The 27727-nt window shown below is 37.9% G+C and overlaps 1 protein-coding gene across 2 annotated transcripts in view; it reads right to left on the bottom strand.

Annotated features, from left to right (window-relative positions):
- The window catches only part of Kpna5 (karyopherin subunit alpha 5), a 46957-nt gene that overhangs the window by 17429 nt on the left and 1801 nt on the right, over positions 1-27727 (bottom strand). The window contains exons 2-9 of one of the 2 annotated variants that reach the window (XM_075945772.1): positions 24884-24979; positions 17182-17315; positions 15576-15677; positions 15345-15444; positions 11148-11242; positions 8546-8677; positions 7410-7498; positions 1141-1240 (exon numbers count right to left, since the gene is read on the bottom strand). In XM_075945772.1, the coding sequence (XP_075801887.1) occupies positions 1141-1240; positions 7410-7498; positions 8546-8677; positions 11148-11242; positions 15345-15444; positions 15576-15677; positions 17182-17310 (747 nt within the window). In that variant the 5' untranslated portion in view covers positions 17311-17315; positions 24884-24979. Of the gene's footprint in view, positions 1-1140; positions 1241-7409; positions 7499-8545; positions 8678-11147; positions 11243-15344; positions 15445-15575; positions 15678-17181; positions 17316-22187; positions 22385-24883; positions 24980-27727 lie in introns of those variants that run through there. The other variant, XM_075945764.1, reaches the window with a different exon arrangement.

The raw sequence follows: 27727 nt of genomic DNA, 5'->3' as shown, positions 1-27727 counted from the left end.
AGCTCTGCACAAATAGTACAATCAACACTAACATGCTGCATCCAGATTCATCAGCTGTTTGCCCTATCTGTTCTCTTTCAACATTCGCATGTACATCTGCAATTGTATATGTTTATGTATTTGCCTTTCCTAAGACAGGAAGCAGCTCACAGATTACAAAAATTACCATGATAGTCCACATCTAAATGCTTTGGTATATGTCTCCTAAGAAAAAGGTACATTCTAAAGTTTTCTACAATATTTTTATCACACCCGCATTTGTTTTGGTTTTTGTTGTTGCTGAGAAGGGGTCTCACTAAATAATCCTGGCTGTCCTGAAATTTACAAGCTGCCTCCCAAATGCTGGGATTAAAGATGAATCCCCAGTTGCCTGGCACACCCACAAAATTTAACATTGACACAGTATTATCTCTAAGGTATCAATCACACTTTTTAGGTAAACAAGTATTCTGATCCATGATCTAATCAAGAATTAAACATTTTTTACAGATGCCTTAAAAATACAAGATTATTATGGTAGTATAAACATGGAAATTATACTTACTTTAAGTCCACAAGTCAATATGTCTATTTCTTTTTGGTATGCCATTTACATTGTAAAAATGAATACATTTTAATAACCAACATATAACCAAATTACAATCTTCTACCATTCTGAAAAATTTCCTTCTGCCCCTGGGTGGTCAATTTTCTCACCTCGGACATTCCCCAATATGATTTTCATTCTTTTAGATTTCTTTTCCAAAACATGTACATGGAGTCATGTAAGATGACACACCTACAGACTCCTTTAATTTAGCTTAATGCTACTGAGATTAAAGCATATGTAAGTAGCTTGTTCTTTCTTATTGCTGAGTTGTAGTTCACCATAAATGAAAGAACTAGACTACAAACATTTCTAACTCAACTCGAAGACATACAGATGTCTGGCTATGGTGGAGTTTCTGGCCAGAGAAACTAGAGGCAAAAGAAGAGTAGAAATCTATAAAATTTATTTAATTTGCTGAATGTGTAAACAGTGTCTAGTTAATAGAGAAGATAACAAAAATAAAGAGTCTACTCAATGTTAAAAAAAAAGGCTCTTACCATAAGGGCACTTATTTATGGAAACATTTCTTAACTCGTATATTCCACTCATACCTTACTAAAATTTGGAGGAGGGTTTTTGCCTCTACATAGGTTTGAGAGGGCCCATACAGCATTTCTGGTGGTGGTAAGTCTGTTTGAATTTGTTAATAACCTGCCAAGAAAAGAAAAAGAACTGTCATTTTTACATTCACTTTTCCATTTCAACTATTTTCTTGTAATAACTAAATTCTCTTTGACAGACTTTATAAGATATTTAAACTGGTAAGACAGAAAAGGTGAACTTAAAATTCATTAGTTTTATTAAAAATATAGGTATCTTTCTCAAGTCTGAATCTAATATCTAAACACTTAAATCATAATAGGCTGAAGATAATGGATATCAGAAGAAATGTACAAGATTACCTTTGATAAAATAATGAAAAGACTACATTATACACAATCAGGAAGCAGGGAATAAGTGAAGGTCAGCTATTGGCAAAGGAAGTTCTTAGCTTTTATTTTAACAGGTCTTACAATGTGTTCTAAAAACTTGTTTGCAATGAATCCTGATAGATTCTAAGAAACCAAGTATCAGAAACAAGAATGTCTCTTCTCTCAGTTCCCTAAGAAGTTATTAACAGTTTCGCCACACTTACAACAGCATCATGGTTCAATATTCGGGTGGTTTCAATGAGACTGGCCCTCACAGGCTCATATATTTGAATACTTCGGTTCCCTGTAACTGGTGGCCGTTTGGAAAGGTTAGGAGATGTGGCCCTGGAGGAGGAGGTGTGCGACTGTTGGTGGACTTGAGGTTTCAACAGCTTCCTACCATCCCCAGTTTACTCCCTGATCGTGGCCAGGAGTGTGAGCTCCTAGCTGCTGCTCCAGCCACCATGACTTCTCTCTACCATGACAAACTCTAACCCTCTGGAACTGCAAGCCCAGACCAATTAAACTTTTTTGTTGTTGTTGTTTTGTTTTGTTTTTTGAGACAGGGTTTCTTTATAGCTTTGAAGCCTGTCCTGAAACTAGTTCTTATATACCAGGCTGGCTTTGAGCTCACAGAGATAGATGCCTCCCTCTGCCCCCAAAGTGTTGGGATTAAAAAAGAGTGCCACCACCGCCTTGCCAATTAAACTTTTTTGTAAGACACTTTGGCATGGTGTTTTAGCACATCAATACAGAAGTAACTAATACAATTAAATTTATATTTTTGTTAATCTATATGTTAATTATGTCTAATTAGGAGATGCCCAAGATAGTGAAATGACTTAGCAGGCAAGCACTTGCCATCAAGCCTGACACCTGAACCATCCACAGGATCCAGATGACAGAGGAGGAGAACTGACTCCAACAAGCTGTCCTCTGCACGCTACATGAACACACACTAAACGGACAATAGCAGATTCCTTAATATGACATCATACTAATCCTTTATAGCTTAGAGAAAGAGAACACACACCAAAATTAGCCATGTAATTTCAGGAGTTTATTGACCTTCATAAAGCTGCTAGAAATATTGAGAACCTAGGTTGGAAAAAAAAATCCCATTTTGAAATGACATCAGCAAAAGCAGTCAAGAAGGGAGCCCTGAAAAACCTCTCCTGCCCCAGAAGCACCACAAACAAACAACAAACAACACCTAAACCGCGATGGAAACCCCGTGCTTATCTAAAAGACAGCTAAATGCTTACAGCCCCGGAAGGACTAAAACATCTCACTGAACCTTTCCAGTGTTTTAATTCACACTTGCTCAAGCCCATCTCTCTAGTCTGCCAGCTGACTTTAAAATGATGTATTTTTTTCTTCTGGAAGGTCCTTATTCCAGAGGACCAGAGCAAAAGCATATACCTTGTTTCCAGGTGCTTATACATGTGTTGCCAGCTTTGTGGGGACACTTAAAAGTGGGTACAATGTGTATTTGTCTTTCTTTTGCCTATCTGGGAAAATTCAGATGTGGGAAAGTAGCTAAATGTCTTTTAGTAAAAAGCAGAAAGCTCAAGTAAAGAATATAGGGCAAATGGGAGACACTGAAAAAAACATGGAAGGAAAACTAGGGAGTGAAATCCTCTGGGGAAATAAGCCATTCGAATAGCTTTCAAGTAGACATCAAGATAGTAAAACATCTTCTGGTCAGAATACACACTCAGGAAAACACCTAGGAAGGCCCTTGCCATCCGCCTGACTTTCAGACTTAGCATAAACAGAAAGTAAGGGCTGAGTTCATAATACTATCTGGCCCAGCTAAGCACATGTCTGATAACATAATGACAATTTTTAAAACATCTTTTTTTTTTTAAGCGCTAGAGGGTAAACTTGGCTGCTAAAAGCACTTATTGTTCTTGCAGGGGACACAGATTTGAGTCCCAGCATCTATATGGTGATTCATAACTAGGTGCAGCTCCAGTCCCAAGGGAGCCAACTATCTTCTTTTGATCTCTGCAGATATCAAGTTCACACGTGGGACATAGGCATACATACAGGCAAAACTCTCACATACGAACTTAAAAAAAAAAAAACTTTAAACAAGCAACTATAGTAAGGATCATTAGGACCCAACAGAGGATAATCTGAGATCTATTATAATCAAAATGTGCAGTTTTCAACAAAGAATTAAGAGGCAAAGTTAAAAAAAAGAATTAGACATTGGATTTTTCCACAGATGCTTTACATCTATTGTCTTAAATAGGCCTCCAAAATAGTAAACTACAGACCAATATTCCTTATGAATATACATATAAAATTTTATAATAAAGTTCTAGGAAAATTAATTCCAAGAAATTATTTAGTAATTAAAATTATTAAGGAGTATAACCTAATAGGATTTTATCCTAGAAATTCAAGAATGGTTCAATAGTCATATATCAATGGGATAAACTACATTAACAAGATAAAGAAAACATGATCAAGCCTATATATTGAAGGAAACCAACATTTTCATAATGAAAAACAAAAATAAAAGGAAATCATTTCAACATGATAGAAGAAGGGAAAGAATACAAACTGGAGAAGAGAAAATGAAACTATCTCTATTTACATGTGATATAATGTGAAATAACAAGAGGCCGCTAGTTCAGTTCCCGGCAGCCTAGACTCCCAAAATAATCACACAGAAACTATATTATTTAAATCACTGCTTGGCCAATCACTTAAGTGTATTGCTAGCTAACTCTTACATCTAGTATTAACCCATTTCGAGTATTTTATATTTTAACACAAGGCTCATTGCTGTGGAAGCACATTCTGCTCCTTTGCCAATACCTACTGGGGCGTGGTCTCTTACACTTTAAAAAGCAGTGGGAACCATGCACTACGCTCCCTTTCTGGCTGCTAGTCTCTGTTTGCGCTCAGAGGACTATTGTGATCTGTAAGTTTTACCCTTAAATAAATAACCCTTGTATTATCCTAATTCTGAACTGGTGTGGGATTGTTTTACAGCATCAGCTCGGTGGCCTACTGGCAAAGTTTCAGCCTGCGTCTGTCTCTGGCAGTGGCTCCATGGCTTCTTCCTGACTCCTCCTTCCTTCAGCATTCAGTTTAGTTTTCTCCACCTAACTCTGTTCTACCCTATCAGGCCACGCCAGTTTCTTTATTAACACATGGTATTCACAGTATGCAGAGGGGAATCCCACATCAATATAATCTCATATACAGAAACCTAATAATCTGTAAGGTCGAGACATATAGTAAGACCCAATACCAAAAAGGAAAAAAGAAGCTACTAGTTACAACAAATAAATTCACAAAGTTGCAGGGTGTAAGCTCAAAACTTTAAATTAACTGAATCCCCATATACTTCTATGACAAGCTTTAAAAAATCAAAACAACACTTTTATTTACAAAAAAAAAAAAACATGTTCTTGGGTTATTAATGAATAAATCCATTACAAGTTAAAAACACTGCAAGAAAAAAGATATACAATGTATCTAACCTATTAGTATGTTTGGATCCTAAATATTCTTTAAATGCCATGCTAAAGATTCAAGTGATAACAGAACCTACTGGAGGTAGTATGCGATAGAAATAAATTAAGTTACTAGAGGAATGACTCTAAGATCTGGAAACTTTGGTCCTTTCTATATGTTAGTGTCGCTCTGGTCTGCTGGGTCAGCAGTCAACATCCCTGTTATGATGTTCTGCCTCTGCAGGGGCACAAAGTAACCCTGGCAAGTAATCTTGTACTGAAGCCTCTGAAACTGTGAGCCAAAAATAACCCTTTCCTCCATACAAGTTCATCACAATGATAGAAAACTAATATACCTACCTAAACAGCTTAGCAGCACAGTACTCTACAGAGGGTCAGTTGTTTGCTCTCACCTATGGCTAACTAGAAGCTGCAGTTTGCCAGTGCACAACTTGATATCCACAAGAATATCACTCACATACTGCTAGTCCAGGAAAAGGTCAGAGGTCAAAAAAGAGCATCCATCAAATGTATTTCACTGTTAGACCATCAAGCCAATCAAGCATATATTCAAACAATGTAAGCTAGAGACTGTTTTAGAATAAAGTTAATCAAGGCATAAGTCTTTGTTTACTAAAAACTACAAAATATTTAAAGACCTAAATAAATTATATTACATCCCATGTTTTTCTATTTAAACACTTAATACTGTTAAGAAAGTGTTGTGGGATTCCCCTCTGTGTGCTACAAATACCACTGAATAATAAAGAATCTCCTTTGGGCCTATTGCCGTGCAGAACAGGGCAAAATAACCTAGAGAAATAGATACAAAGAAACAAAATGCTCAGTTAATTATCTGATCTACAAATCAAATAATCAAATCAGAAAAATGTCACTTGGAAAGGACAACGACCAAAAAGTAGGTCCACAGTAGTAAAACTATAGCAAACAATTCAGTGGTCTGCATGCAACTGGCTCTTAATCAAGTTTATTTAATCATATTTTCATGCTACGAAATCATTTCTATGGTGTTGTTTATTAGAACAAACGGTTTCAAATTAGTCTAGATGTTTAAATTTATTCTATTTAATTCCTCCCCTGAAAAGGATGGAGAATATCACAAAATGATAGATATTTTTTTCTTCCAACCATCTCTTTGATTAGTTTTTTCTTTCATAATAATTGTCACTGAAATTTAATGTACAGATAATTTCAGTGAATGCTAATTATTTTATATAAAGAAATATCTCTTTCAAACAATTTATCAGTTTTTTTAAAGGACCTTATATCACAGCATAATGTACTTTTAAATATCAAGCAGCTAAGACTCTCACTCACTGCTCTTCCAGAGCTCACTCAGTTCCCAGCACCCATATCAGGCAGCTCACAACTACTATAACTCCAGGTCTAGAAACTCTGACAGCCTCTGCTGTTCTCAGGAACCTGCACTCACGTGAACATGCTCCCAACACAGACACACACACATAAAGATAAATCTTAGCAGTAAAGCAGCCAGACAAGAAACTACTTGCTCAGTCACTGTAAGTAAAAAGTAACTTTCAAGCACTAAACCAAAAATCTCTTGTGGTCATTGTTCTGAGGACATTTTAAAATCAAATATAAAATTCTGTAGACATTATAAGTACACAATTTGTTTAAGTATTAAAGATTCCATTTTATAAGGGCCTGGAAACACAGTACAGTAGCTAAGAGCATTTGCTGTTCTTTCAGAGGACCTAAGTTCAGATCCTAGCTCACAACTTCCCATATATAACTCTAGTTTCAGGAATCTGACACCCTCCTCCTTTGGCCTCCATGGACAACTGCAGTCAGGTGCACATACCCCTAACCCCAAACACACACACAATATATACATAACGTTTTAACCTTAAAAAGTTGTTCACACTACAGGACCATTTAAATGTTGTTATACTATAAAGTAGTGGATGTCCTTGTTAATTATTTTAGCACTGAAAGCACCATGCAAGTGGTGACTACTAAGTACAGATGAAGAGAACACAGAAGACTTGTTTGTGTGTGTGCACACACACACACGCACATGTGTCTGTTGGGGGTGGAAGGTGGGTGGATGTGTGTTTCGAGACAGGGTTTCTCTGTGTAGTCCTAGCTGTCCTGGAACTTGCTCTGTAGACCAGGCTGGCCTCTAACTCAGAGATCCACCTGCCTCTGCCTCCTGAGTGATGGGCTTGCACCACCATCACCTGGCATCATAAAAAACATTTTTTAAAAAGCATACAATTTGAATTTTTTTCTCTGATTTTCCTACTTTTAAATAACTTTTGGACTGGCCAATCATAAAACTACAAAATAAAACAATGTTTGAGAATTTAACTGTTATATAGAAATGGAGGAGTATATAATTTTTTTCCAAATGCAAAATTAACTTATGATAAACTGAAACAAAATACTTACTCTAAAAGAGGTGGAAGTATCTCACAATTCAAAACAAAATCCCTGCATTCTGCATTGTCACCAGCAATGTTACCAAGTGCCCAAACAGCCTGAGAAAAATAAAACATTGCTTTTAAGACAATATCCTAAATCTCTGCTAAGAGAATTTTTCTAAAGTAACAATGTTTTCAAGAAAATGTGAAAAAACAAAGGCAAGGAAAGACAAAAGGATAGGAATTTTTAAATGAAATGCTACATATTTTAAATCATAAGGTAAGGGCACTTAAGTTTCTCTTACATTCTAGTGAACTCTCAATAATATTCAAAGAAGAGCTTACAGAATCTCTTTTGAATCTACCAAGAGAGATAAATTTATCCAGCAAATTTTCTAATTATACTAGAGATTTGCTCCTCTGTTAAAAAATCTTTTAGCTAGAATGGTACTAATTTTTGAATAAGAGTTAAAAAACATAGTATAAATAATAACTAAGATGAGAATTAGACGAACACTGAAAATTTAAGATTAGTCAGTTTAGTATAATTTTAAAAGTAAATATTGGGAATCTTAATCATATGAGTGACTATCCAAATGAAAATTTCCATTTTATCATAGTCTCACTTTAAAGCTTTCAGAGAAATACAAAAGTATATTATGTTTTCAACTTAGAAAGTCTTATTTTTGGAATTTAAAACATGAATCATTATTTTTAACATCTATTTGAGACCTAAGATTAAAATTTTTTAAAAAAATGTTTAAAACCAGACCAAAAAATACTTTAAAGATAATTCTTACTATCTTATTAGTAAACCTTAATAATATTATCAAGGGGGGGAGATATGGTGACGTGTACTTTTTATCCCAGCAAGCAACTTGGTGGCAGAGGCAAATGTATCGCTGTGTTTGAGGTCAGCCAAGGCTACATAGGTTGCCCTGCCTTAAAAAGAAAAGTACTCTCTCTCTCTGTAGGTGGGGCTATATATGCGCAATCATTTCTATATACTTTGAGAGGGTAATTCCTTTTCTCTAATAAATGTATTTTAAATAAATGTCATGCAAATTGGGAATAATAATGAAATAGAGGTCAAAATTACAAGTAGTATTTTCGAGAGAAAATTAAAATCTCTATATACAACATGCTGCACAGTTAGGAACTTACCTGCTCCTGCACATCTTCATGTTCAGAAGTGAGAAGTTTGATGAAAATTGGAACAGCTCCAGTTTCAATCACTACCTTCGTATGCAGAAAAGTTCCAGATGCTATATTAGTTAATGCCCAGGCAGCTTCAAACTAAGGAAAGAAATCAAGTTTATAGATGGAAAAATAATATTTAAAAAAGCAAAAAGATTCTTCAGATTTGCACGAACTAAAACCAAATAGAAGTATATTTATAATGTCAAAAATATGTAAATACAACTTAATTTATTTAACTTCTAATATTTACTATTTCAGAGTGGTATTCTAAAGCAGGCTCTTCAAAAACAAATGAGACACTATTATGGAATGAAAGAATCATACATGCTATTTGCATCCTGGGGGGTCATGTCACCCCTACCTCATTTAAAAACATGAAAATTAGAATGTGAGACATTTAGGTGTTTGTTCAACATAAGGTTTTATTGTTAACAGAGGTGGGACTAGAAGTGTGGTAGTCTTTCATACAACAGGACCTCTGAAAGACTGAAAAGAAAAACCCTGAGAAATAGTTTATATTTCACATCAATGGAGATGATAGCCTTCATCAGTTGTAAATAAGAAAACAAACAGAAAGCAACTACAAGTTTACAAATCTGACCTATATCCCCTAGGAGAATGCATTAGTAAGACTGGTAAAGTCACACCCTACTGAAGAACTGAACAAAATGGAATGCATGGCCATGACATTAAAGCTGGAGTGATGGCTCGGTGGTAAAGAGCATGGATGCTCTTACAGAGAACCCACGTTTGATTCCCAGCACCAAAACATGGGTGCTCAATCTGCCTCTAACTGCAGATGGATGCCTCTGATCTCTGTGGGCATTGGACTCGGGCAACAGATCCACACACACAAACACAACTGTATTTATGTAGTAGCAATTACAACTGTTTTGATTTGCTAAAAATGTGAAATAGCTGTATATTTGAAGTCCACGAGTTGTTAAATGTGTACAAATCTAACAAAAATTGCCTATAGACAATATATCCCACAGGAACCTAGTTTGAACTTAGACTGATGATCTGAACTAGCAGATTAACACCCACTTAAGTAACAGTATGGAGTGATCCCCAAATTACTCTGGTGAATTTTATCAGGATCGAATAAAGATTCAAGTTCCCAATGTTCTTGCATACACACCACACTGCCTGCAAATGCTATGCTCTCATGGAATATTCCTTCCTTCATCCCCTGTCAGCTGCTCTATCCTGTGTCCCCAGAGCACTTCTTTCATAGCTAGGCTGCAGTGCTAAGCACACTGTGCTACTTCTTAGCTCTTGGGATGTTTACCTTCTGCAAGGCACTTGAACTTCTGTAAGCAGAAACAATGTCTTAATTTTTGACCTATAGTATCCTATATAATGCCTGGCTCTCAAGTTAGCACTCAATAATTTTATTTATTTATATCCATTCATTACTTCTTTCATTCACTAGAAGTATCAGAGACCTGCGTTTTACTTTGTACTCAACAGTTTTTATAAAGCAGAGACAAAATCCTATTACTTCTTATTCAAAATAACTGACCTGAATAAAACAGCCTTTTCCTCAGAGACTCTGATTAGGAATTATAAACATTTTTTTTTTACATTCACATCTATTTCATACTCTTTTGCTTATACCTAAAATGGGGGCTTTCCCCAAACTGCTCAAACAAGTGGACCACCACTCTCAGCTGCAATTTCAACAACTGTGTCTCACAGTCCCTCACTGACAACAGCACTGAGTTTAGAAGGAAGTCTTTTCCAATTCCTAAAACATAAGCCTGACTCTAGAGTGTACACAGATATCAAAGTGAGAGAGTGTTATCTCTTTGTAACATTAAAATGTTTGCAAACTCCACTAAATTATCATCAGTAGCAAATGATTTGGGAGACTGTAACCATATCAGGGTTCAGAGATAATGCTCTCTAGGAAAAAAAATCTAACTGTGATCATACCAATTTATTCTTTAAAAAGATCAGCTGGAAACATTTTAAGCAGTTCTTTAAGGACCAACAGAGGTGGATGTGGTGGCTTGAGCCTTTAACTCCAACACATTAACAGGGGAAGGCTGACCTCTGTAAATTATATTTAAGGTCAGGGCTACTTAGATAGACCCTGACTCAGAAAAAAATAAAGAAGCTTAATAATGAGATTAACACTTTAAAAGTTTGAGTTTTCTAAAAGAAAGTAGCTGGACTGGAGAGATGGCTCAGAGGTTAAGAGACAGGCTGATCTTCCAGATGTCCTGAGTTCAATTCCCAGCAACCACATGATGGCTCACAACCATGTATAATGAGATCCTGTGCTCTCTTCTGGAGTGCAGTCATACATTCAGACAGAACACTGTATACATAATAAATCAATCAATCTTAAAAAAAAGTTAACAAAGGTTGACACCTATAGAATTTCATTAACATTAGCTGTGATTTTATGCTTCTGGGAACTGTTCAGTAGAATAATTCCTAGCAGAAATTAGTACTACAGCCATAAATAATGCTTACAATATAGTTAGCACTGAAACCATTTCCACTAGAAACTCAGTCATTTCTAGAAGGAGATTTAAAAAGAAAACTTCAAACTCACTTGTAAAGCACAATTTTCATTTCTTTCAAGAAATTTCACAAATCTCTGTACAACTCCTGGTTTCTGTATAACTTGATCTATTGGTGGATTGGGTTCTAAGATTTAAAAAAGAAAGGATGTTAGATAGACACAGAAAAACAATGAACTGATCCCCATTTCACACAATATGCATCTCAGCTCCTTTTCCTTGAGAAGTGAAAAAACAGCCTGAACAAGCCGGGGAGTGGTGGTGCACACCTTTAATCCCAGCACTCAGGAGGAAGAGGCAGGCGGATCTCTGTGAGTTTGAGGCCAGCATGGTCTACAAAAGCTAGTTCCAGGACAGGCTCCAAAACTACAGAGAAACCCTGTGTCGAAAAACAAAACAAAACAAAAAACCAGTCTGACCAAAGAACATTAGAGGAGTAGTTGCAGTCCATCACAGCAGAGAAGTCACAGCAGCAGGAACTTGAAGCAACTGGTTACACTGCATCCAGGGAGCCACAAGCCTCCTCTACTCAGCCACCTCTCCATTTACACAGTCAGTGCACAGCTGCAGCCAGAGAGCGGTGGACAGGTCTCCCCATCTCAGTTAAGGAAATCAAGATCAGAGGCTAGTCTCCCAGGTGATTCTAGACTTTTAACAAATTGGAAAGTAATATAACTGTCACAGATCGCATAGGTTTCAATAACCTAAGTGTAGACTCTTAGCTGGATGTAACTGCAGATAAATGTTCTCATGACTGCAGTACTTTTGCAAAGCAAACTCTACTTTTTCATTAACTGCAATGATAGGTAACTAAAATATATTTCCCAATATGAAATATATTTAAGAGATCATCCTTATAAAATGGGAGAACCTGGGTCTAATATTCCTAACCCCAATGAGAAAGTCCCCACTAAATCCTTACAGCACTACCCTCGATTTCCAAGGATGTTCCCTCACTAGTAATAATCATTCACTTACCTGTCTGTCAGACAAGATTTTGTCTAGACATTATTATTTATAGAAATACTACTAAACTATCTAAAAACCATAATGCAGACTTCTGAAAATGATAAATCCTCATGCAATTCAAATAAAATTCAAACAAATGTATTTCAAGTACTGACCAACTAAATACAAGGAAATCTTTCCTCTACCTCTGCTTCAATAAACAGTGCTGTCAGTGGCTCAGTAGCTTTTGGGGTGGTGTTCCTGTACGTCTTCTATTCTCTTCTAGAAACGGACCTCTTTTGTTAAATTCACTAGTCATTCACTATTACCACGAACAAAACTCCAGAAACTCCCTAAATTCTTTTCTCCTTTGTCCCACCACCACACTTTAGTGTGTCTATGTGGTTGCTTTTGTAAGTTTTCTTAAGGGAAGCATAGCCAGGCCACATACCCCTATCATGCTCAACCTGACCGGTACTAAAACAGCTGTTCATTAAGTCCCACGAGAGAACTCTCAGTCAGTCGAAATTTTATCTTAATGAACAAAATTATGTTCATTAATTTTTTTCTCTGTGTTGTAAATGAAAGTCTAGATTTTGAAATGCTCTTCCTTTCCCCTATCTTACAAAACATTAGCAGACATTTCCACCCCTTCACCCTCTATCTTTGAAAGTGTCAGAATTTTAGGACAAGAGTTACCAGCTTCACCTTCTTTTTTTTCTTTTTCTGATGGAAAACTCTAAACTTTCCTTTTTTAAAATTTAAAGAACAGAAATTTGTGTTGTTGTCTTTGAGGAAAGAGGAGATAAGAAGGAAGATGAAAACAGGATGTGTGGTTAGAAGCAGTGAGAAATGGACATGGACCATCAGCATCTACAAGTAAACACAGACGCAGACCTATCACTTACATAAGAACACAAATGCAGTCTCTTCGCCCAAGGTTCAAAGCAACACTTTTTATCATTCCATCTAAAAGAAGCCAATTAAAGTGCACTAGAATTATCAGCTAATTTAACATAGTTATTGATATTACATAACAAAGTAAAAGTCTATATGAGCTTATAAAGGTGATGAGCTATCATAAATAAAATTCACAGGCATTGTGGCAATTTAAATATAAGCAAAATGGGAAAATATATGCTCAAACAGTGAAAACAAAGAATAATATAGAACAGAAAAGCTTTGGGGAAGTTTCTGCAAAAAATGAAATTGAAGAAGTGTAACCCGTGATTTGCATTACAAGAGTGGTCATGATGGGGAAGCAGATTAAGGGATTTTAACAAAGGTTTATCATCTGATTTAAATCAGAGCTGGGTTTAATGGTAGGCTATGTAGTAGCCAGTGGCATACTTAAATCTGCTTTGTGGCAACTGTTAGAATACTACTTAAAGATGAAGAACTACAAGTCGCCTGCTGTTTCTGCTAACAGTTCTATTTACAGCTGCTTTCCCAGGTTTTCTATATGATAGATTAAGTAAAAATATAGTAAATACAAAGTTCTCCTATCCCTGATACACTTGGCAGAAATCCATGTCAATCAGCAAAGGAGAGCATTTATAACCCCTGTTTTATGTCTAACATAGGCTTAAAAATACAACTATTAAGAAGAAACGGTGAAAAATAATTGACATATAAAGCTTAAGAGAAACATGACAGTTTGAAATTACAGAAAACAGTTGTCTTACTAAAACAGTCTCACCTCAGAGAATGATACAGATAACAGAAAGATTAAAATCTTTCAAACTACATTCTTACTTTAAAGAATCAAAATAAATTCAATAATAATAAAGATGTGGTAGAAAAATAATTGAGAACAACTTCAAAATTCTCAAACAAAATCTACAGAAATCCTATCAGTTGTATACAATGCAGGTGTCAAAAACAAATCTTGAAAAAGAATATAATAAAAAATTTTAATCAGGTAACATAAACATCAACTGCAAAAATATTCTAAAATGCAGAGATAAAAAGAAATCATTCTTGATTGTATAAATATTTCTGAACTACTGAAGATGAAGGATGAGATATGAAAGCTAAACGTAGTCATTCAAAAATAAAAATATTTGATAATTTCCCCTTACTGAAGTTTTTGCACTCATTTATGTGGTGTGTGCAGACATGTTCACAAATGACTGTATGCCACTGTCCAAGTGCAGAGGACAGTGGCAGCTTTTGGAAGGAGTCAGTTCTCTTCTTCAGGCATATAGGCTCTAGGGATCAAGCTCGGGTCACAGAGTTTGGTTGTAATTGCCTTTATCCACTGAGCACTCTGCCGGCCCTATTTTATAACTATTTATAATACACTCACTCTTAAAACATAAGAGAGCAAAGACAAACACTTAGATTACACTGACCAAACCACAAGATTGCATTCATTCCTCACCTTAGCAAATTTTATCTTTCTTAGGAAATTAAGGTGGGTGATTCAGCATTATCTGCAAAATCTTAACATCTTAGAAATTCCTTACAATTCAATCACCAATTCTATAAATTCTACATATGAAACAATACTAATACTAACTGGGTAAGTAGTTTGACCATATGAATTACAAACGGTTAGTAAATAATGAAAGAGCTGGGTACGGTGTTGCATAACTGAACTTCCAGCACTTGTGAAGGTGAGGCAGGAAGATGGAGAGTTTGGGGCCAGTCTTAGCTACAAGATAAACCTTGTCTCCTCCAAGTCAAAACCGAACAAATGAAAAATATGTCTAAAAAGTATTTCTATATAGAATTATAGCCTTATTTACTGGTAACAATTATTTTTGATTTGCTTTTTTAGATTCTTTTATAATTTTTTCTACAATGTGTTTATTCTAACAATATATTTTGAAAAAGATGATACTTTAAAACACTTGTTTTAAAGACAGGATCTCTATGCAGCTCTGGATGGCATGGAATTCATTATGTAGACCAGGCTGGCTTCCAACTCACAGAGATCTGCCTACCTCTGCCTCCCAAATGCTGGGACTAAAGGCAAACACAACCAAGCTGGGTGCTAAGGCAGGTGAGCCTACCTGTATGAATTGGAGGCTAGCTTGACTTATCTAGTGAGCGACATCTTGGTTACCAAGATTAGGCAGACAGACCCTCTCTCAAAGGTAAAAAAACAAAATGAAACAAAGGTGTATAAAACCATATCAGGCTAAACTATAAAGAGAAATTAAGACCTGTCTCTGGAAAAAAAAAAAAAGGAAAAAATAAGTGTCCCAAAATTTTAAAAAATATAAATCTCTGCCTTAAATTGTGCAACATCAAATAGCCACTGAAATAACTCTTGCCTTTAGAGAGCAGTTTCCTGAATTTCTGTGTTGCTGCCAACTGCTGTTCAGCATCGCTAGAGAAAACCATCCGAATCATATCTGCAGTGACGACATCTTCCTAAAACACAGAAATAAAATTATCGGGCAAATGATTTTGCATGAATATTATTTTTATTATTTGATGCATATACTGTCTCAGAAATATTATGAGGCATAATACAAACCAAAACACAATTTCGTAAAGTATACCTCTGGAATGGGTACAGTGGAACTGATATCTGGGTCCTGGATAGGACTCTCTAGCATACAGTCTTCATTTTTGGGCAAAGAGACATTTCTGCGTTTGAACAACTGCAACAAAGAAAAATTATTTTATATACTAAGTTTTCCAAAACATTCAACAGTCACAGGATTCATATGAGTAAACAAAATGATTTTTATAATTCAAAATATTAAACATTTACATTTTATAGGGCTTGAAAAAGCATGTATTTCTTTATTTGATGACTAACTATAGAAGAATTTTTCTAAGAAAATCTTTACTATAGACTGGAGAGATGCTTAAGTGCTTAAAAGTGCATACAGCTCTAGCAGAGGACCAGAGTCCCAGTACCATGGTTAAATTCCAAGTTCCCAAGTTTGACAACTTATAACCATCTGTACCTCCACTTCTGGGGCATCTGATACCTCTGGTTTCTATGGCCAACTGCTCTCAGTGTACATACCTTCCCTCAAACATACACACATAATAAATAAAAACAAATCTTTAAAAAGAGAACTCTTGATTTAAAAAGTAAATCACACAGTATAAATATGCTACCGAGTCAGTATAGCCAACTAACAAGCAATAGGAAGCTGGGCATGGTGGTGCATGCCTATAATCCTAGCACCTGAGTTAGAAGCAGGAGGCTCTAGAATTCAAGGGCATCCTCAGCTACAAGAAAATCTGAGGACAGCCTGGGTTATGTGAGACCCTGTCTAAATAAAGTAAAACAAGCAATAGGAAAAAAGTCTTAGGAAAATCAGTCCTATACTTTTTAGTTCCATTATTAATAAAAATAGAAAGATAAAAAACAACAAAAAAAACCTCCTTGTACTTTGATGACTAAATAAATACAGCTCTTCCACAGTCTGTACACACATTTTTTTAGTCAACAGTTTTTTTTTTGTTTGTCTGTTTGTTTCTTTGATGTAAGTTCTGCAAGATACTACAGACAGGAGCTGAAAAACCACAATTACTACATTTCTAAGCAGGCCTTCTTGGACTTTCGGGAATAGTCCTTTACATACACTAATTTTAGCTTGTTTTTGTTATTTGTTATTGTAAGAACTACTTTATAAATATTTCCAAGTCTATATTGGAATGCAAAAAGGTTAAGAAGTATTCATAAGTAGCATATGCAAAGTATAGAAGCTATGAAATATAGAAATATATTAGCAAATACAGAAATCATTAAATGAAAACACACAAAGATGACTTTAATTACCTTAAGACTTATGAAATCCACAATGCATATCATGTGTTTCCTGGGGACAAAGTCTATGCTGAAAACTGGAGGTTAGCTAAATGACTCAAGGGTAAGCATTTTTAGCATTAGGAAAAAGTATGGTAACAAAATGTTTATTAACACAAGAGAAAAATCACCCTAGTCAGTAACTTAGTATAAGATTCTAATCAATGAATTTACAAATATTATTCTAGGGACTTAATTAAGAAACAGAGTTAGCAAATCAATTTTCTCAAACACTTAGCATTTAAAATTTTCTAAAATACAGCAATGATAATTAAACTTGCAAACCTCCACATGAGGTACTGACTAGAATGGATGAATTTGTTGTATCTAAGAACACCCACCTGTTCTTCCCTTTTTTGTTTTCGAAGTTGTATTCCTTCTTCTTCTCTCCGCCTTCGCATCTCTTGAGGATTTAAGGCTTTGTTCTTATAACTTTTCATTCTGTAGTTATCCCTCCCTGGACTAGCCATGGAACCTTAGAGGAAGAAAACACAGGGATAACTCTCAAAACAATGTAAGAGGCTTAGTGTAGGCAACTAAATTTAAGCTCACTGATTCATTTGACCAAAAATCCTGTCTCTCATACCTCTATCATATTAGAGAAAAATGACCAAATAGTTCAGTATTTATTTCTTAGTCGTAGCACATTTCCTGATGCCTTAAGGACAATTTGAGATCCTAGCAACTTACTTCAAAAAAGGTTTAGTTAGCTCACAGACCTGGAGGCCAGGAAGGTGCCAGCAGATGCCCCACTTGTGATAGAGCCTCATGCTAATTCATACACAGCAGAGAAGCAGAAAGGCAAAGTCAATGGGCATTTGTAGATGAGATAAAGTCACAAAGCTGCTGGTCCAAAGGGTTTCTACACTGGCAATGAAATTAGGATACAAATTTTGGCTGGAACAAATCACATCTAAGCCTTAGCAATATTAAACAAGTAACAAATTTGGGTCTAAAAATATTCATCGCCCTTATTATACTGATACATGATATTTTATTCCTATGTTATAACCTACTCTGGGTTCACACATGAAGACTAAACAGTGGTCTACAGCAGTATTTCAACTGTAAGTTAAATGTGACAGATACTTAGTGATCACTTAATACCCTACTGTGATAAGTCCGAAGAACATACCCAGGCCTGACCAGAAGTTACTGTTAACCACTTGCCAGGCAGTGGTGGCCCATGCATTTGGGAGGCAGAGGCAGGTGGATCTCTTGAGTTCCAGAACAGGCTGGTCTACATCGTGAGTTCCAGGATGGCCAGGGTTACACAGAAAAACCCTGCCTCAAAACACAAACAAAGAGAGACAGAGACAGAGAGAGAGGGGGCTTTCATCTATCTGACCTCTCTGATGTAAGATGCTAATTGGTTTGCAGATGTATAAGCAATAAAGAACACTAAAATATATGCATTAAATTCTGTGAGAGGACAGTAAGAAACAGCAATTAACTGTCCCTTAGGAAGCTCAGAAAGGCTTCAGTGTTGCTCTGTGAAAAAGGAGGGAAAGGGGGAAAAAAAGAACAAGCATTTCAAACAGAAAGAATATATGAAGATATGGCAAAAAATTAGAAGCCTAGCATACACATAGAACAGTAAGAAATAAAGTGTGCCTCAACAATGGACTCAAGCAGAAAGAGACAGCGATGAAGCTATAAACATGAAACAAATATGGTTGCTGCAATCCAGCTGAGAAGTTCAAATTTGATCCTATGGAGCAGAACTAAAGGAAACAAGTGATATCTCAATGAGTGTGCTGCTGACGTTACTGCAGTCATTGTAATAGATGAATCCTGACTTTAGGAGACTGTGTTGAGCTACAGATGGTTGGAAATACAGTTTGAAACACAGAACAAGGGTCCTGACTTGATTATCCAATGTCATGGAGAGCCACAAAAAGAAAGGGGACAGGAAAACTCTTCATGGTATTTACATTTCAGTGGGGGGGGTGAGAGGCAAGACGAAAGAAAACCAAAAGAATTGGGACAGAGAAGAAAGTAAGAGAAAATACGGGAGTGGGGAGAGTGCAGGGAACAGGAGCCAGAGAAGTATTTGAGTAGCAGTGACATTAATAACACACTCCTCAACATATTTTACTCTTCTGTTGACTCATCACACAAACAAACCAAGTACCAAACAAGGCATCAGATTTGATAACCAGAGGTCATTGGTAAAAAGAGTAAAGCAAAGCTCACTACTAAAAGAGTTCAAATTAAAACACAATGGGCTAAGGACTCAAGAGTGGGAAAAAGGTTGTGGATTGGAAGTATAGGCCAGAGGTAAACCTCACGCTCAGAATATCTGAGATATCTACAGCTGGTCAAATCCAGTTTTCACATATGTTTCAGCAATTCATATATACCTATGTGGTGGTTTAAATGAGATTAGGCATCATAGGCTCATGTTTGAATACCTGTCCCCAGCTGGTAGATCTAATTGGGAAGAATTCGGAGAAGGGGCAGGCTTTGAGTTTCAAAGGACTTGGGCCATTCCCAGTGTCTCTTTCCCTGCCTTGTGGGGTCCCAAGATGTGAGTTGTCAGTTACTGCTCCAGTAGCACGCTGTTGGCCTGCTGCCATGCTCCCTGTCATAATGGTTATAAACGCTATCCCTCTGAAACTGTAAGGCCCAAATAAACTCTTCCTTTTATTAACTGCCTTGGTCATGGTGTCTTATCACAGCAACAGAAAAAAATAACTAAGTCAACCTACAAACAGAAACTAGAAACTGTTAAATTGAGGTTATATATAACAACGCATGCATTCTCCTCTCTTTTTATATATTACAAACCCTGAACTAGAGAGACAGTTCAGTGGTTAAGAGTAAGTATTGCTCTTACAGAGGACCCCAGTTTGCTTGCAACAACCAAATCAAGGCAGTTCACAACTCCATATAACTTCAGCTCCATAGGAATCCAATGCTTCTGACACCTGCACTCACATACCCATTCCCATGTATTAATAATTTAAAATAATAAAAATAAAAGTTTAAAGAAAAAATGTATTTTTAAAACTCTAATTTCACTAACAGCTTAAGTAGCAAAACAAGAAAAAACTAGTTTCTGAAATAACATTTGTTACTGAAATACTACTCTATTTGTACAAATAAATCTTTTAAAATTTTCTTAACTACATATGTGGCATTTTCTAGACTGCTGGCATTTAAACACTTTGAACACACATTATATATATATATATATATATATATATATATATATATTCCACATACATAAAAATATATATATTTCATCGTCAATATTCATTCATTTATTTATTTGTGGATGTGTATGCTCGCATGCGTCAACACCACCAGTCAACTTTAGGTTTCGATCCTCGGAGTCACCCACTTTTTCTGTTAAGACAAGGGCCTTGGGCTCGTTATTTAGGCTCAGCTGGCTCTCAGGGAGCTCCATGAATCCGCCTGTCTCAAATCCCTAGCAATGGGACCACAAAAGTGATCCACAATCATTTTATTTTTAAAGACAGGATCTCTCTTTGTAAGCCTACAGAACTTGGTAAACAGACCTGACTGGCCTTGAACTCACAGAGGTGTGCCTAGCTCTGCCTCTCAAGGGCTGGGATTAAAGGTGTGTGCGCCACCAAGTCTGGACCAAGTGCCGCCTTGGGTTCTGAGGATTAAAGGCCTTCTTACTTACCAAGCTACCTTCCCGAGCCTTTCCAATACTCTAAAAGGCTTTTTGGACCACCAGCCCCAGATCATGACACAGAGACTTATTAATAATGAATATTCAGCCTTAGCTTAGGCTTGTTTCTAGCTAGCTGAAAAACAAAAAACAAACAAGTCAGCCCGTTTCTATTAATCTATTGCTGCCCGGAGGCTCATTTACCTCACGTGTGTACTGTCCACCCTGCTCTCCAGCTTCCTCCGTGTCCAGCTGGTTGGCCCCTGGTTCCCTTTTCTCTCAACCCACCAGACCCATCTAACCCTCCTCTGCCTAGATATTGGCCATTTAGCTCTTTATTAGACCAATCAGGTGCCTTAGGCAGACAAGATAAAACAGCAACGCATCTTTCCATAGCTAAACAAATATTCTATTCCACAACAAATATTTATCTTTATACATGTATTACCATAATAATTATCACCCCACTGTGAAAATTACAAAACTAGCCATTTTCTTTAAGGAATGAAAACAATTAAAACTGCAAACGAATAGAAGCTCTAATCTTTACTCCTCACAATTGTTTGGGTCACTTTGGGCCCTTCTCCCCCACAACATTTTTGCATTCTAGATCCCTCTTAAATTATTAACAAACTTGTAATCCAAATTAAAGGTAGCTCCAAGAACACATTATGTTCTTTCTTTTTATTCAGTGATACTAACTTTCTGCATCTTTGCCTTCTTCACTGTGTTATCTCACCCAGAGAAATTTACTTAGCTGGAAAACAAGTTTTTTAAGGACTGGAATTCAAAGGCTTGAATTGAACAAAAATTATATGAAATATAAGAAATGCTATCCAGACATCTTAAAGTTGCCAAACCGAAGTTTTTGTTGTTGTTTGCTTGTTTTTTCATTCCTAAACTTATTTTTATCCCGGTTCTTACAAAAACCACACTGGCTGAAGTTAGGCACATAATGAATTTGAACTTCCAAGAGTCTTTTTTTTTTCTGGTATTTGTAAAAGCAATTTCTCAAGTCAGTAAAGCATCATTTTTCTGTGCTTGGACACCTCGCTAGAAAATGACAAGCCTGTACAGAGAGGGGAGTGACAACCCTGGGTCCTTAAGACCAAACACACACTACTTCGGTGTAAAGCAAAGTTTCCTGCCTCCCTTTAGCAACCCTGTTCCCTACAAAACAGCAGCCATTACTGAGCACTGAAACTGAGAAGCAAGTCAAAAAGCCTCTTGTCTTTTTTTCCCCCTTATTCTCTGTGCAGAAAAAGCTCACGTGTAAATGTCATGGTTGACATCTCGCTACGCCCTCTCATAGCTTCCGAATCCCTACATCTATTATGCATTGCATTTTCATCCTCAGGCAGGGAAGCCAGCTGACAGACAGCAGCACGGGACCCAGGGTTTGCTGGCTGTGGGACAGGAGGACGCCAGCTCGGGTGCCGCACGGAGGGTCCCAGGGACGTCCTGTCCCTCCTACAGGCACGGTGACAGCCGCTGGACACGGATGACCAGGAGCCGCGAGCAGGGCTGGACGGGCGGCGTGATCGCTGCCACGCCCCCACGCTGCAGCCCTCCGGGAGCCTGCGAGCCCAGGGGCGCCCGCCCCGAACCCTTCCCGGGGACAGGGGGACAGGGACGTGCACACCAGCAGCAGCCCGAGGTCCCAGCCCCGCGCGAGCGCGGCCGACCTGCGTCACTCACACTTACACATTCACGCGGTCCCTCCCGAGCCCCGACTCGCAGTGTCCCGCGGTGACCACGGCTGCAGACAGCACGGGGTGGACGCTCCACCTCGACCGCGACCGCGACCGCGGCTCGCAGCTGCGACCCGTTAACCAAACCAAGATGGCCGCCTCAGGCGCCCCTTCCTCAGACCCTAAGCCGGCTCCCAGAAGCCCTTGCTCTCGCGGCCAGGGCGGAGGGGGCGTGGCAGCGAGCGGCTGCAGAGGGGCGTGGCTGCTCAGCTGGTGGCTCTGAAGGACAGCACCCAGCAGCTTCCCCTGTCTTCAGCCTTACTTTGTAGATGAATGTCAGAATTGTCACTAGTCTCCCTGTGCCTGCAAGGGTGAGCACTCCTCTGTTCGTTCATTTATCTACCTCTCCATCCTAGAAAAATATATTGAGAGTGTTGTATACCGAAGAACCGATTTATTATCGGGGATCTAGCACCCAAACAGGTTTTGTTTTGTTTTATGGGGGATTTTTTTGTTTTTGTTTTTGGAGACAGGGTTTCTCTGTAGCTTTGGAGCCTGTCCTGGAACTAGCTCTTGTAGAGCAGGCTGGCCTCGAATTCACAGAGATCCGCCTGTCTCTGCCTCCCGAGTGCTGGGATTAAAGGCATAGCACCACTATTGCCCGGCCCAAACGGGTTTTTTAAAAGCAAAACAAAAAGTCAAGGCTCATGAAAGTCAAATGCAGCCTTTTGCCTCCTTCAGCTTTATAAACTTCTTATGATGTCTCTCTCTCTCTCTCTCTCTCTCTCTCTCTCTCTCTCTCTCTCTCTCTCTCTCTCTGTGTGTGTGTGTGTGTGTGTGTGTGTGTGTGTAGCGCTGACCATCATGTAGCTCAGAAAGAATAGTCACCTACAAGTCTCCTGCTTCAGCCTCTAACACCTGAAGGATTTCAATAAATGTCGTTTCCTATCAATGCAAGAATTAACTCCGGTGTTCAAGTCTCTTTGTGGGAGCCTAGGCAGTTTGGATGCTCACCTTACTAGACCTGGATGGAGGTGGGCGGTCCTTGGACTTCCCACAGGACAGGGAACCCTGATTGCTTTTCGGGCTGGGGGGGGGGGACTTAATTGGGGGAGGGGGAAGGAAATGGGAGGAGGTGGTGGGGAGAAGGCAGAAATCTTTAATAAATAATTAATAAATTAATAAATAAAAAAATAAAGTTGGAAAAAAAAGAATTAACTCCGGATGAGGCACTCTACACTATAGCAAACTCACCCAAGCCCATAATCCACCCTGAAGAGCTGCAAGCAGTAGTGGAGGCAGCAGACTAAGGCCCATGGGGAACGCTAAGCTCTGACTATGCAAGACAAACAGCATGATTCCAGTCACAGAGAAATTTTCAATGTATTAGAGCAGCTAAATGTTTGGTTACTGAAATATAAAGATATAAAAACTGATTCTTTGTCCATGTGTGTAACTGAAAAGGGAAACTTAACAAAAGGAACCTGGACAAGACTTTCCAAATACTAACACTGTAAGCGGCCTGACTGGCCAAGAATGAACATATTCTAAAAACACACTTAGATTTTTTTTTTGCCTACCAGACTATTAGAAGTATAATCCTATGAAATTAGAATTTCTCCAGCAATCTCCTGTTAGACAAAGGAATGGCTGAAGCCCATGGGGTAGCCAGGGAGGAACCTGGCTCTTGAAGAAAGATTCACAACTTGTCAGATCACCTTGGAGGACAGAATCGGAGAAGAGACAGTACTAGACAAAGGGACATGCCATGACTGGACTGCTGAGTCATAAGTACTGCGTGCCTTGTCTTTAAATGTCTGTAGATGAATGGCCAATAGCTAGGCAGGATTTCCAGGCACAGAGGATGCTGGGAAGAAGAAGAGGGAGACATCAAGGGATGCAGAGCAAGCAGGATGGGCACCATGGAGATGAGGTGATAAAGTCATCAGGCAGAAAGTAAATTAGTAGAAATGAGTTAGTTTAGCCAAGCAGTGGTGGCACACGCCATTAATCTAAGCACTCGGGAGACAGAGGCAGGCAGATCTCTGTGAGTTCGAGGCCAGCCTGGTCTAAAAGAGCTAGTTCCAGGACAGGCTCCAAAGCTACAGAGAAACCCTGTCTTAAAAAAAAAAAACAAAAAACAAAAATGAGTTAGTTTAAGTTATAAGAGCTGGTTAGAAACAAGCCTAAGCTATCAACCAACCAAGTTTTCATGATTAATAAGAAGTCTCCTCCATGTTGTTTTTTAGTGAGTTGGTAGCCCAAATAAAAATCCATCTACAGAATAATGCAGTTCTAATTACATATTGATCTTCTCATCAAGAGTCTTCCAGTTCCTAACTGATGTTGTCATTATGGTGTTGGCTATCTTGTTGGACTAATAATAATAATAATAATAATAATAATAATAATAAATATATATATATATATATATATATATATATTTGAATCAGGGTGTATTAATCCCAAAGATTTGAGGAGAAAGACCACTAATCTGAATCATCACTGTCAGGTTAATTAAAGCAATGTCAGAGGAGGGCCCGCTTGTTTGTCCCGGCCACCCAGCTAACTTAGCCCCAAATAACCACATAGAAACTGTATTAATTAAATTATGGCTTGGCCCATTAGGTCTAGTTTCTTATTGGCTAACTCTTATATTAATTTAACCCATTTCTAGTAGTCTGTGATCACCATGTGGCAGTGGCTTACCTGGTAAAATTCCCAGCGTCTGTCTCCAACGGATCCATGGCGTCTCTCTGACTCTGCCCTTCGTTCTCCCAGCATTCAGTTGTCTCCCCGCCTACCCTATCAACAGGCCAAAGCAATTTCTTTATTAAACAATGAAAACAACACATAGCCAGAAGGACCTCCTACACCATTTCCCTTTTTCTGTTTAAACAAAAAGAAGGCTTCAACTTTAACATAGCAAAACTACAAATAACAAACCAGGTATCAAGAAAGAACTACAGTTAAACTATTTATACCTACTTTATCTTTTATCATAACTAAGGAAAACTATAACTATAAATTCTTCAACTCCATCAAAGACTCCAGAAGGATATAATATGTAAACAGGAAGTGCATTATAAACAACTTCCAAAACTCTAGAATTGACAGAGACATCTTGCTACCTGGACAGTCACCCAAAGTTTTTCTGTACCACTGGGGTATCCATCTTCAGCTTATAGGCCCGTAGTATCCAGCAGATTTTTCCATGAAGCAGGAAGTTTCAAAGATAGTTCCACCTATATGGGCAGTTTGTCAGTCACTTTCTTCTGTGTCCTGTAAGATGTCTAGCAGACTCTTTCATGAAGCAGAAACCCCAAAGGATCATCTCACCTTTAGGCAAGTTCAGAGTCATTTCTCTGTGGGTCCCACATGTCCAGTTCACCCAACAGGGGAAGATAAGAGTTGTTATAGGGGAGTTTCAAATGGGGGACTTGGCATGCAAATAGGCAGGGTTATAAAGCAGAATATAACCAGGTGGTCATAATAAGGTATTAATAATAACAGGTCCCTGTAATAACCCTCTGAAACAAAGGTAGAGTTGCAAGATGGTCATAACAACTTTTCAAACAAAGGCATGGTTGCTGTTTCCTGAAACAGGCAGGCAGTACTAAACCGTTTATAGTTAAAGTAACAGGTGAGGTAGAGTCCAATAACTTTTCAGACAAAGGTATGGTTGCTGTTTCCTGGAACAGACAGTACAGAACCGTTTATAGTTAAAGTTACAGGTGAGGTAGAATCCAATTCTTGAAAAATAAAAGTTTAATCATGAACAAGAACGAACCTAGCTTGTCTTGTCAAATGAGAGTAAAGACCATTTCCCAAATTCTTTGGTCAAATTATGCAAGATTTATTTTCTGTCAGAACGACAAGACTATTTCCTTAAAGTAGGTCTGAGGAAATAGCACTGGACACAGGAAAAGGTTTATATAGCCCCAAACCTGCAAGGTTTTTTTTTTAAGATTGGGGGACTTCCAAAGGAATTTTGGTTATGTATAATTTTGACAGAACATGTTATTAGGTTGGAAGTTAGGGTATAGGGTGTGGAATGAGTCATTCCAGAAAATAAGTCAAGGCATGGTCAAACACAAGTTTTACAGAAAACAGGAATGGACTTATTTTGACCTCGTAACAAAATGGCTTCTAATGTTAAGATGTAAAAGGCTGATCCATCAGTCTTTACTATCAGATGACTTTCAACCCTAAGATGGAAGCAGTCTGGTTCATCAGAAGTTCTCAATCTGTGGTCTTGCCTGAATTGAAAATTGCTATATAGGTCCCAAAGACCTCCAACTTGCAGACATCCATCTACCTCAACCTCCTGAGTGCTGAGATTACAGGTGTGCATTACCTCTTCTGACCTCAAAACAATATTTTTTAAAGTTAGCTCTGAAGATATATAGTATAAGAATAAAAGAAGAAATGTTAAAACCACAATATCCACTAAGAGACAAGAAAAAATACTTAATTCTCAAATTAAAAGTGTAAGTACCTCTTGGGATTAGAAACTACTATTATAAATATTATTTATATATACAGTATTCTGCTTGTATATATGCCTGCACGACAGGAGAGAGCACCAGATCTCCTTCTAGATGGTTCTGAGCCACCCTGTAATTGCTTGAAATTGAACTCAGGACCTCTGGAAGAGTGGTCAGTGGTCTTAATCTCTGAGGCATCTCCCCAGCATGGCCCCCAATACTATCACAAGTTTTAAGTGTTTCTATCAATTGGAATTTAGAGGATAAAACGGGAAGTTTCTCAGAAAATAGAACAGAAGAAAGAAGATATAGATGATAAAAAATGCAATTTTTTAAAAAAGTACAAAATTAGATAGCAAATTGAGTTCCCCTAACTAACAAGAGCTGCACAAAGGAGTAAAAGGCAAACGGAGAAAATTAATTTTGAGGGAAATAAAGTAGAAGATCATTTTGCCAAAACACCACCTCTCATTTTTTTTTTAAAGCAGGGGTAAAGAAAGAAGCAAAACAAGGAGAGTGGAAAGCACAGAATTCAACACTAATCTCCAACTAAATGAGGCAGAACAGAAATAAATGTGAGGAGGAATTGAGTTTAGGGTTTTAAGACTGAGGATCACAGCTTATGCCCCAACAACTAGATCTGGCCTCTTATCCTCAATAAATTGATTAAAAGAGACAAGTAAATAGTGAAAAGCAGAAATGGGCGATTTATTCCATGTGGTCTCATTGGGAAAGGAGACAGGCGATCCAAAGACCTTTCAAGTTCCTCTCTGGGGTCTTGGCTTGAGGTAGTATTTAAAGACAAGACATACAATACCCATGACTTAGCAGTCCAGTCATGGCATGTTCCTTTGTCCATGACTGTCTCAGCTCCAAGTCTGTCCTGCAAGGTGATCAGACAACTTGTGAATCTTGCCCGGTCACAGAAGATGGCCTGCCACCTTCTTTATAAACCAAACCTGTCCTGGAGGGAAAAATGAGTCGCTGGGGAAGCTGGTGATGGGGGGGGGGGATCTGGAGTGGAGTTTTAGCTACACTGTGTTTAGACATTTCACAACGTTTTCTT

This window comes from Microtus pennsylvanicus, chromosome 1 (genome assembly GCF_037038515.1).
Source record: "Microtus pennsylvanicus isolate mMicPen1 chromosome 1, mMicPen1.hap1, whole genome shotgun sequence".
NCBI lineage: Eukaryota > Metazoa > Chordata > Mammalia > Rodentia > Cricetidae > Microtus > Microtus pennsylvanicus.
Note: the sequence above shows the minus strand (reverse complement) of the source record. Positions and strands in the feature narration are given on the sequence as shown.